At 43.6% G+C, this 12,778-nt stretch overlaps 1 protein-coding gene across 4 annotated transcripts in view; it reads left to right on the top strand.

The window, feature by feature from the left end:
• The first annotated feature begins 7,868 nt into the window (after positions 1-7,868).
• LOC140734108 (tetraspanin-33) overlaps positions 7,869-12,778 on the top strand; it is a 42,931-nt gene continuing 38,021 nt past the window's right edge. For 3 of the 4 annotated variants that reach the window (XM_073057688.1, XM_073057692.1, XM_073057690.1), the window contains exon 1: positions 8,055-8,292. In XM_073057688.1, coding sequence (XP_072913789.1) covers positions 8,236-8,292 — 57 coding nt within the window. In that variant the 5' untranslated portion in view covers positions 8,055-8,235. Of the gene's footprint in view, positions 7,996-8,054; positions 8,293-12,778 lie in introns of those variants that run through there. The other variant, XM_073057689.1, reaches the window with a different exon arrangement.

Raw genomic sequence — 12,778 nt, forward strand, 5'->3', positions numbered from 1 at the left:
ATAAATCTTCACTCTCCGACTGGACTAAACTGGCAGCGTTGTGCGTGACTGCCAGCAATAACCCTTGAAACTTAAGACAGAAAGTAAAACTCCACTTTAAAACAAAACTGCATCATGAGACGAACACGCAGCATAACGGAGTCACTGAGGAATTAAACCACGAACTGACCTGCGTCACCACAGGGCTTTCCCCTTTTATACCTGTTGAAACAGGCCATCACAAGACCTCTCACTGGTGGGAAAATTACATCACTCCACTATCACAAGACCATTACATCATGCTCAACAGAGACTCAATTACATCATGGTCATGTGACAGGCACAAGATACCCACGGGGTATGTAACACTGTCCCTCGGGACAGTCATGTGACAATAATAAAACAACTCGGTAAGTTGCTGGTCATTGTAGACTCCTCCTTTGCCATCACTTGTATTTCTAGAAGACTGGTGGCTCTGGGTGTGAGGGGTGGGAGGGGGGATGGAAATGGAGTTGGGAATTGTTGATGAGGAGGTGAGAAGTGTGTGGGACTTCCACAAGAAAAAAACAAGAAATTCTGCAGATGCTGGAAATCTTGAGCAACACCCTTAAAATGCTGGAGGAACACAGCATCTACAGAGAGGAATAAGCAGATGACATTTTGCATATAGACCCTGAATCAGGACTGGAAAGGAAGGGGGGGTGAGGAGTGCAAGCTGGCAGATGATAGATGAGACCTGTTGCAGGGGACGGTGGGTAGATGCAGGCGCAAGGTTAGCATTCATTTCGAGAGGACTAGAATATAAAAAGCAAGGATGTGATACTGAGGCTTCATAAGGCCCAGGTGAGGCCTCACAGAGTATTGTGATCATTTCTGGGCCCCTTATCTAAGAGGTGGTTACATGGTTGGCACAACATTGTGCTGTAGATTTCTATGTTTCTAAAGGATGTGCTGCCATTGGAGAGGGTCCAGAGAAGGGTCTCAGGAATTATCATGGGAATGAAAGGGTTAATGTATGATGAGTGTTTGATGACTCTGGGTCTGTGGTTGCTGGAGTTCAGAAGAATGAAGGTGGATTTCATTGAAAACAATCTAATATTGAAGGACCAAGGTAGAGTAAATGTACACAGGATGTTTCCTATAATGGTGAGTCTTGGACAGCCTTAGAATGAGGGATGTCTATTTAGAACAGAGTTGAGGAATTACTTTAGCCAGAGGATGGTTAATCTGTGGAATTCACTGCCACATATGGCTGTGGAAGTCAAGTCATTGGGTATATTTAAAGAAGAGATTGATAGGTTTTTGATTAGTAAGGGTGCCAATGTTTACAGTGAGAAGGTAGGAGAATGGGTTGAAGAGGGATAAGAAATCAGCCATGATGGGATGATGGAGCAGATTCAATGGACTGAATGTCCTAATTGTGCTCCTATATCTTATGGTCTTATGGGGATGAGGGTGAAGTAAGAAGCTGGGAGGTGACAGTTGCCAAAGTAAAGGGCTAAAGAAAAAGGAATCTAATATGACACAATGGACCATGGAAGAAAGGGATGGAGGAAGGGATGCAGAAGGAGGTGATGGGCAGGTGAGAAGGGGTGAGAGGGGAAACAGATTGGGGAATGCAGAAAGAGAGAGGTGGGAAAATGACCAAAGGTTAGAGAATTTGATGTTCATGCTCTCAGGTTGAAGGATACGCAGACCAAATATGAGGTGTTGCTCCTCCAACCCGAGTTAAGCACTTTGCAGATTCAGATTTATTTATCATATGTACATTGTGTGCATGTGTACATTAATATCACAACCAGAAAAGCTCCCTCAGGAGGCTGAAGAAATTCAGCATTTCCTGATTTTGGCTTTTCTGGTTGTGATATTAATGTGGTTAGAGCAAGACAGGCTACCAGTGATGTTCATTCCTAGGGACTTGAAGTTCTCAACCTCCTCAACCTCAACATTACTGATGTAGACAGGAGGCTGAAGAAATTCGGCATTTCCTGATCAATCCTTATCAAGTTTTAATGATGCATCATAGAAAGTTCTGCAAGCATAGCAGCCTGGCATGGCCTAGACATGATTGCAAGAAACTTCACAGATGTGGACGCAGCTCAGCACATCACGGAAACCAACCTCCCATCTATGGACTCTATTTACAATTCCCACTGCCTCAGTAAAGCAACCAGCAGAATCAGACTCCATCGACATTCTTTTTTCTCATCTCTCCTATTGAAGTAGAAGATACAAACCGTTTTCCAGCATCTGTAATTTTGTTTTAATGATCATGATTTTAATTAATCTATGGCTGTTTAAAATAGATTTAACCATATTTAGCACTTAGCTTACCTTTTACTAGATAGGACATAAAGATGACATTGGATCACATGATGTAGAAGCATAGGTAGAGTTAGGAAACTGCATGGGTTAAAAGACTCTAATGGAAATTATATACATGCCTCTGAACAATAAAGAGGACGTGGGGTACAAATTACAATGGGAAATAGAAAAGGCATGTCAAAAGGGCAATGTTATGATAGTCATGGGGGATTTCAATCAACAGTAGATTGGGAAAATCAGGTTGATGCTGGGTCCCAAAAGAGGGAACTTATATTGTATATGAGTGTATCATTAATATAAATGGTCCTTGATAGCTAGCGTGTTTCCTGCTGTATTGATCATAGAGAAAGATAACGGACAAGGTAATTTTACTGATACAGATTCTGTGCAGAACTTCTTAAAAGTTAGAGTAAGATTACCTTAAAATTTTCTACCTTGACTCATATCCTTTGAAGGACCTGTTACACAATCACCTTAAAGCAGCTTGTAGTTAAAGACCACTTGGGAAAAAGCAGTTCTGGATTGGGTGTTGCGTAATGAACCAGATCTGATTAGGCAGCTTAAGCTAAAGGAACCCTTGGGAGACAGTGATCATGATATGATAGAATTTACCCTGGGAGAGAGTTTGAGCGTAAGAAACTAAAGTGAGATGCATCAGTGGAGTGAGGGGGATTACAAAGGCATGTGAGAAGAGCTGGCTAAAATTGATTGAAAGGGAGTACTAATGGGGATGACAGCAGAAGAACAATAGCTGGAATTTTTGGGAGCAATTCAGAAGGCACAGGATAGATACATCCTAAAGAAGAAGAAGTATTCTAAAGGGAGGATGATGCATCATGACTGACAAGGGAGGTCAAAGACAGCATACATGCAAAAGAGGGGACATTTAATATAACAAAAACTAGTGGGAAGTTAGAGGATTGGGAAGCTTTTAAAAACCAACAGAATGCAACTTAAAAAGCATGAGGAGAGAAAAGATGAAATATGAAGGTAAGCTAGCCAATAATATAAAAGAAGATACAATAAGTTTTTTTCAGATATATTAAGAGTCAAAGAGAGGCGAGAGTGGCTATTTGAGTGCTGGAAATGACACTAGAAATGTAGAAATAGGGGACAAATAAATGGTGTATGAACTTAATAAGTATTTTGCATCAGTCTTCATTGTGGAAGACACTAGCAGAATGCCAGAAATTTGAGAGTGTCAGGGGACAGAAGTGAATGTAGTTGCTATTACTAAGGAGAAGATGCGTGGGAAGCTGAACCTGGACTGGAAGTTGAAAGAAGCAGCTAAAGAGATTGTGAAGGCATCAATAGTGACCTTTCAAGAATCACTAGATTCTGGAATGGCCTTCTCTTAATTCTGTTACTGTGCTTCTCACTTTAAATTAAAACTGGACTAGCATATCTAAGAGTGGAATTAAACTTATTTATATTAGATATCTCCGTAATAGAATAGGGCACCTCTCCCCATCGCAAGAAGACTTCCCATGTCTGGGCATGTTGAACTGCATAGCTGAAGCTGATTATTTGCAATACTGTATCTAGTCCAACATTCCTCTTTGAATCAACACCACTAAATCACACACCAGCACACACGTTACATTTACCTACATAACTATGGTGACTGCAGTTGAAAGCCGACTCAATTGATATAAAATGTTGTGGGATTATATTAAATTATTTTCATTATTTGAAGAATCTTCCAAGGCAGTTGCTTGGGACAGGGGATGGCTTGCTTTTGCTCCATTTCAGGGGGTTTTAAGGTGGCTGATGAGGTTACTGTGGAAACTGTGAGTACTTCTCCAGGAGGTGTTGATGGAGTGGGTGGGCATTGAGAAGGCATGGGGCTGCTGTGTGCTCCTGATGCGTGGCTCCCAGATTCTCAGTACCAGCCACAGTGTAAATCAGTCCAGGGCTGCAGGATAGCACTGTGTGGTCTGCAGTAATTGCTGACCCAGCACACTTCCAAGTTTCCCTCCTGCACTGTCCGACCCCTCGCCACACTAGCTGCCAGGTCCTGGGAATCCCAGACAGCCCCTGTTTCTTTTAAAAGGAGCAGCCTGTGCTGTCATTGACAGAAACAGAGGTGAAATTCAACTCTTACCTCAACCCTACATCCTCTGTCTTCGCAGGTCACTGGAGCCCATCTGCTGCCAGGTTTTGGGACCAGAGTCCAGACTATCAGAGTGGGCAAAGAACTGGAAATCACTCTGGGTCTGGACCCAGGGACCAAATTGTGTCTTGAACTTGGAGCCAAATACTCAGAGACCATATTGCCTGAGTCTGAGTTTCTGGGCCAGAATCCTAACCCAGAATAATACTTAAATATATAGCCCTGGTGGGGACGGGTCTGTCACTGTATAACACTGGGGTACAGTACCAGTGGGGATGGGTCTGTCACTGTATAACAGCAGGGTACAGTACCAGTGGGATGGGTCTGTCATTGTATAACACCGGGGTACAGTACCGGTGAGGATGGGTCTGTCACTGTATAACACCAGGGTATAGTACCAGTGGGACGGGTCTGTCATTGTGTAACACTGAGGTACAATACAGGTGGGTACGGGTCTGTCACTGTGTAACACTGCTGTAGTGCTTGTGGGGACAGACTGTCACTGTATGACACTGAGGTACTGTACTGTCATGGACAAGTCTGTCATTGTATAACATTGGGGTACAGTACCAGTGGGATGGGTCTGTCACTGTATAACACCAGGGTATAGTACCAGTGAGACAGGTCTGTCATTGTATAACATTGGGGTACAGTACTGGTGGGGATGGGTCTGTCACTGTATAACACCAGGGTATAGTACCAGTGGGACGGGTCTGTCATTGTATAACATTGGGGTACAGTACTGGTGGGGATGGGTCTGTTACTGTATGTCATGGGATTCAGTACTTGTAGGCACATGAAGGCACTGGACATCAAATTGAGTCCTGGGAAGAACTTGCAGCCGACTGCACCAGATGGAGAAGCACCCTGAAACAACACCTTAAGTCACACAATAAAAAACTCCTGAAAGCGGAGAAAACAAACAGACCCATAAAAAGGAACACTACATCTCCAGCAGAGCTGAGATTGCTTATAGAATCAACCTTTGCAACAGACCCTGCCACTCAGACAGCGATGCTCCACTTCCACCCACCAAGGCAATTTTTATCCAGTTGGAATGCTTACGCTGGATCATTCTACACCAGCCCCCAATGAGGCATCTTGCCAAATGTTATTTGACTGAATGCAATTGTGATGAGTCCAGTATTAATGTTCCCTGATTTGTTCCCGGCTGGATTGGGTGAATTTGCAACTGATAGCAAAACTCCTCTGTAGTTAATATTGGGGCCTGGGCTGAGCCTGTAGTCTATAGCACATTCTGATGGCACATCATTCTCTAATTTAGACATTTTAGTGGGACCACAATAACATCTTAATGGCCATCAGCAAAGCAAACAATTCCTTCCAGGATGTTACTGCTCCCATCTCCCTAACCATATAAAGTGGGCTCCCGGAGTTTCTGTAGTCATCCCCACCAATGAGAAGGTCCTGTTGTCATGGTGATGCTGAGTGATATACGTATGCCAGCATGCATCTCCCTGAGGCTCTCTAACATGTACAAGCATCACTGAGGTTGGACGGGGGTTGATTGTGTAACAGGTCCTTCAAAGGATGTGAGTCAAGCTCGAAAAATTTCGGGTAATCTTACTCTAACTTCTAAGAAGTCCAGCACAGAATCTGTATCAGTAAAATTACCTTGTCTGTTATCTTTCTCTATGATCAATACAGCAGGAAACACGCTCTTCAGCCCACTGAGTCTATGCTAGCTATCAATGACCATTTATATTAATGATACACTCACATACAATATTTATTATCCCCATATTCTAACATCCCTCAAATTCTCCCACTTATCACACACTGGGAATAATTTATAGTAGCCGATTAACCTACAGCCTAACAGGTGTTTGGGATGTGGAAGGAAACTGGAGCACCCATCACAGGGAGAATGTGTAAACTTCAAACCAGCATTGCTACGGTAATGGCCCATTGCAAATAATTGTGAAGGATCAGCCGCTAGACAAAAGTTCCCTCTCAATCATTCCCCACCCTGCATCCCTGCCTTTGATGATATGGATTGATGGCAAGACTCCAGAAAACATGGAAGGCCTGTGTATCTCAACACTTGCCTTTGCTGAGAGGAGCCATCGACCACTGTATCCAATGTGCCAACACAGCCTTTGGTCGATTGTGAAAAGGATGTTTGCAGATCAGGACCTCTGACCAGTTACAAAGCTCTTTGGCTACTGGGCGGCAGTGGTCTCTGCTCATTGACATGCTTCTGAAATCTGGCTTACGTACAGCCAAGATGTTGGAAAATGCTGTCTCTGCAAAACCCTCCAAATTCACTAGAAGAATGTTGCTAGGAGCAACATCCCCAGCATTAAGAATCAATTGGCTTTGTTTGGTAGTTCGCCTGAGATGTGATTTCCAAAGCAGGTACCCTTTTCCCGAATTCTGCAATGGGAAGAGATTATCAAGTGAAGGGAGGAAATGATTCAAGAGTATGCTCAAAGCCTCCTTGATAAAACTAAAGTTCACAATGACTCCTGGGAATCCTTTGCTCACAGTCTCTCAAAGAGAAGAAGGAACATTCAAGATGGTATTGATAATCTTGAGTCCATGCAAGATTACATACAAGACCTGCAAAGGTAGCAGAAGAAAGGTACCAGCTCGCGAACTACCTGCCAAGCTACCCCATCAGCCCCTGCCTGTGGAAAAGTCATGGGTTCCTACAATAACTTTGTCAGAAACCTTGGAACCCAGAGAACTGGAGACACAAGATTGTAGTTCCTGAACCAGGTTCCAGATAATGGTTCTCAACCCAAACATTTTCCTCAATAGATTCTGCCTGACCCACCAGATTCCTGTGGCAGCTTGATCTTTTACCCACAGAAGTAGAATGAAAACAATCCTAAGGAACTGCCTGAGAAGAAAAAAACGTAGGAACACTAAATTCTTTATACACAGCAGCTATATTAGGTAGTGGTCAGTTGTTTGCTATTGACTGACCTGTAGGGATCAATGATAGATAATATTGATCACAGTTTCCATTCCCACTCTCTTGTACCCTGTGCAGCTTATTGGTGCGGTGGACCCCCCTTGTCCAGGATTTTGTGAAGGCTTTGTAGTTCCCAGCCTTCTACTACTTTTCCTTAATTAGCCTCCTGGCAGAGAAAGGTCTCATATGCCCAAGTTTATGTGTTCCTGCAAGTCATTAAATCCCACAGCCATAATGGGCTTTCTTACTTTGGTGTTTCATTGCTGTAAAGGAGGTTGATCCTGGACATCCAGCAACGCCCAGCCACTCACTGAAGATTGGCGTGTGGTCTCCCTGCAATAACTGAAGTCCAGTCAGCACCAGACCTGCTCATTTGTGACAGCCCTCTGATTCAGCTTCAGCCAGTGTCGATCCATTTGAATCTCATGTTATTTAAAGCAAGTTAAAAAAAACTTGAAGTTTGAAGTCACTTTGTTGTCTCCTAGAGGTATGAGCTTTGTGTGGGAGTCTTCTAATACAGCTGAGCAAACCCAGAGTTGTTGATTTGTAAGGCAGGAATGAATGCAAGCACTGACAGATACTGAGGCATGCCCGTGACACTCCTCAATTCCATTCAGCAACTAACAGGCTGGAAGAGGTGAGTGAAAAAAGTAATGCTTTGCTTAACCTAACCACAGTCAGCTTTAGAGTGCAGCATGTTGTGCAGATGGTGTAAGAGCAGTTGCTGTGTGGTGTAACCTGAGTGAGCTGATCGATCACTGATGTTCTGCAACTTCTTGGTCATGTCTTCAGGCTACTTGGAGGACCTCTCTGAGCTTCCTCCCGCCATGGAATAGCACTAACCATCCTGCAATTACTGGCTGTCAGAGTCAAGAAGATGAGGACAAGCAGGACAATTAAATACACTCTGTTCGCATTCTGCTACATCTTCTGGGTGAGTCAGTTAACATAACTCTACTTCTGTCAGTACCACTACCAATTATCCTTCTGAGGGAAGGCTCCACTCCATATTGAAGGGCTGACCCCATTCACAGAGGAAACCAAATTCAAACAGTCATACTTAATTTTGAGCCTAGAGCAAGACTATGAAAACGTGGGGACTTTGGCAATAGTCGGAGCAATTGCAGGTACTTCTTAGAGAGGCTAAAGATGTTCTAAGGCATATAGAGGCTTGGGAGGAAGGGTAGAGGATTCCAGTGAGGAGGAATTGAGAAAGAAGTAAGTGAAAGGGTGAGGATATGGCATTGTTATTACAGAGAAGACTATTTCATAGAATGTAGAACTGTACGACAAACTACACACCCTTTGGCCCATGATTTTGAGCAAACCTTTTAACCTAATCTACAATTAATCAAACACTGCTTTCCTACATATCCCTCCATTTTTCTTTCATCCATGTGCCTTTCTAAGAGTCTCTTAAATGCCCCTAATGTATCTGCCTCTTCCACCACCCCTGGCAGTGCATTCCATGCACTCACCACTCTCTGGGTAAAAAGAGAGTGACTTCTGACTTCCCCTCCTATACCTTTCTTCAATCACCTTAAAATTAAGTTCTTGTGTTAGCTATTACCACCCTGGGAAAAAGTCTCTGGCTGTCTGTTCTATCTATGCCTGTTATCATCTTGTACACCTCTATCAAATCCTCTCTCATCCTCCTTTGATCCAAAGAGAAAAGCCCTAACTTGACAAGAAAATGGGGCAAAAGTGCAGTCAAGCTCAGCACCGAGACTGCCCAAGGTCAACATTCAACATGGGTCCTTGGAACTACTGTTTTGGAATAGCAAGGTCAGATAAAGTTTTAGAGATGGGGAGGAGGATTTGTGAGTGGGAAGTAGAAGCAGCAGGGTTTAGTGCTGATTTATGTAAAATCAAGCAGATTGCATCAGGAAGAAAACAGGAACTAGAAGCATCTGGCCTGTCGAGTCTGCTCCACCATTCCATAAGATCATGGTTGACCTGTCCATGGACTCATCTCCACCTACCTGCCTTTTCCCCATAACCCTTAACTCCCCAGCTGTTCAAAAATCTAACTGTGTCTTAAATATATTTAATGAGGTAGCTTCTACTGCTTCCCTGGGCTGAGAATTCCACAGTTTCACCACGCTCTGGGAAAAACAGTTTCTTCATAGAGAAGCAAACACGAGGAAATCTGCAGATGCTGGAAATCCAAGCAACACACACAAAATGCTGATGGAATGTAGCAGGCCAGGCAGCATCTATGGCCAGGCCAGGAAGCACTGTCAATGTCTTGGCCCAAAACGTCGACAGTGGTTCTTCCTATAGATGCTGCCTGGCCTGCTGCGTTCCACCAGCGTTTTGTGTGTGTTTCTTCATAGAGACACTGAATCATAGAAAAGTACAGCATAGAAACAGGCCCTCCTGCCCATCTTGCCCATGCTGAACCATTTAATCTGCCTAGTCCCATTGACCTGCACTGGGACCGTAGCCTTCCATACCCCTGCCATCCATGTACTTATCCAAACATCTCTTAAACATTGAAATTGAGCTCACATGCACCACTTGTACTGCCAGCTTGTTCCAAACTCTCACGTGCCTCTTGAGTGAAGAAGTTCCCCTCATGTTCCCTTAAATTTTTCACCTTTCACTCTTAACCTATGACCTCTAGTTGTTTTTCCACCCAGCCACAGTGGAAAAAGCCTGCTTGCATTTACCTTATATATACCCTCATAATTTTGTATGCCTCTATCAAATTTCCCATCAATCTTTTATGTTCCAAGGAATAAAGTCCAAAGCTATTCAGTCTTTTCTTATTACTCTTATTATTTTCAGAAGGCATTTGATAAGGTCCCACATAGGAGATTGGTGGGTAAAATCAAAGCTCAGGGCATTGGGGGGAAGACATTGACATGGATAGAAAACTGGTTGGCAGATAGAAAGCAAAGGGTAGCGGTGAATGGGTGTTTCTCGGAATGGCAGGTGGTGACTAGTGGGGTGCCACAGGGCTCGGTATTGGGACCACAGCTGTTTACGATTTACATCAACGATTTAGATGAAGGCATTGAGAATAACATCAGCAAGTTTGCTGATGATACTAAGCTGGGTGGCAGTGTGACATGTGATGAGGATGTTAGGAGAATTCAAGGTGACTTGGATAGGCTGGGTGAGTGGGCAGATACTTGGCAGATGACGTTTAATGTGAATAAGTGTGAGGTTATCCACTTTGGGAGTAAGAACAGGAAGGCAGATTATTATCCAAATGGTGTAAAGTTAGGTAAGGGAGAAATACAAAGAGATCTAGGAGTCCTTGTTCATCAGTCACTGAAGGTGAATGAGCAAGTGCAGCAGGCAGTGAAGAAGGCCAATGGAATGTTGGCCTTTATTACAAAGGGAATTGAGTACAAGAGCAAGGAAATCCTCTTGCATTTGTACAGAGCCCTGGTGAGACCACACCTGGAGTATTGTGTACAGTTTTGGTCTCCAGGGTTAAGGAAGGACATCCTGGCTGTAGAGGAAGTGCAGCGTAGATTCACAAGGTTAATTCCTGGGATGTCAGGACTGTCTTACGCAGCGAGGTAAGAGAGACTGGGCTTGTACACGCTGGAATTAAGAAGATTGAGAGGGGATCTGATTGCAACATACAAGATTATTAAGGGATTGGACAAGATAGAGGCAGGAAATATGTTCCAGATGCTGGGAGAGTCCAGTACCAGAGAGCATGGTTTGAGAATAAGGGGTAGGTCATTTAGGACAGAATTAAGGAAAAACTTCTTCTCCCAGAGAGTTGTGGGGGTCTGGAATGCACTCGGAAGGCAGTGGAGGCCAATTCTCTGGATACTTTCAAGAAGGAGCTAGATAGGTATCTTATAGATAGGGGAATCAAGGGATATGGGGACAAGGCAGGAACCGGGTATTGATAGTAGATGATCAGCCATGATCTCAAAATGGCAGTGCAGGCTCGAAGGGCCGAATGGTCTACTTCTGCACCTATTGTCTATTGTCTATTGTCTCAAGCCTTCCAGCCAAGATAAGATCCTTGTAAATTTTCTCTGTCTCTTTCAGCTTTGGTTTATATCTTTCCTGTAGGTAGGTGACCAAACCTACACATAATACTCCAAATTAGGCGTCACTAACTTCTTATACAACATCAACATAACATCCCATCCCCCGTACTCAGTACTTTGATTTATGGTGGCCAATGTGCCAGAAGCTTTCTTTATGACATCACTTTCAATGAATTATGGACCTGTATTCCCAGACCCCTTTGTTCCACCACACTCCTTAGTGACCTAACACTCACAGTGTAAGACCTACCCTGGTTTGTCCTACCAAAGTGCAACACCTCTGACTTATCTGCATTAAATTCCGCCTGTCATTTCTCTAGCTGGTCCAGATCCTGCTGCAAGCTCTGATTGTCTCCTCCTCACTGTCCACTACACACCCAATCTGTCAATTTGCTGATCCAGTTAACCACATTATCATCCAGATTGTTGATATAGATGAGAAACAACAATTGTCCCAGCTCTGATCCCTGCAGTACTCCACTAGTTACAGGCCTCTAGCCAGACAGTCACCCATCTACTACCACTCTCTAGCTTCTTGCACAAAGCCAATGTCTAATCCAATTTACTGCCTCGTCTTGAATGCCAAGCGACTGAACCTCCTTAACCAACTCCTTGTTAAATGCCTTACTAAGGTCCATGTAGAAAACATCCACTGCCTTGCCTTCATAAACCTTCCTGGTAACTTTCACAAAAAACTCTATAAGATTGGTTAGACATGACTTAACACACATGAAGCCATGCTGACTATCCCTAATCAATCCATATCCATCCAAATACTCATATATCCAGTCCCTTAGAATACCTTCCAATAACTTCCCCACTACTGATGTCAGGCTCACTGGCCTATAATTTTCTGGTTTCTTTTTAGGGCCTTTCTTAAACAGCAGAACAACATTGGCAATCCTCCAGTCCTCCGTCAGCTCACCTGTCACTAAGGATAATTTAAGTATCTCTGCTAGGACCCCTGCAAATTCTGTACTTACTTACCACAGGTTTTGAGGAAACACCCTGTCAGGACCTGGAGATTTATCCACTCTAATTTGCCTCAAGACAGCAAACATTCCCTCCTCTGTGATCTGTATAGGGTCCATGACCTTGCTGCAGCTTTGCCTCACTTCTATAGATTCTGTGTCCATCTCCTGAGTAAATACAGATGCAAAAAATCCATTTAAGATTTACCCTATCGCTTTTGGCTTCACACATGGATTACCATTCTGATCTCCCTGAGGACCAATTTTGTCCCTTGCAACTCTTTTGCTTTTAACCTAGCTGTCGAATCCCTTATTCCTGTCTGCTAGGGCAACCTCATGCCTTCTCTTAGCCATCATGATTTCTTTCTTAAGTGTTCTCTTGCATTTCTTGTACTTTATAAATACCTAATTTGTTCCTACCTGCCTT

The sequence above is a fragment of the Hemitrygon akajei genome, chromosome 10 (assembly GCF_048418815.1).
Source record: "Hemitrygon akajei chromosome 10, sHemAka1.3, whole genome shotgun sequence".
In the NCBI taxonomy this organism is placed as follows: domain Eukaryota; kingdom Metazoa; phylum Chordata; class Chondrichthyes; order Myliobatiformes; family Dasyatidae; genus Hemitrygon; species Hemitrygon akajei.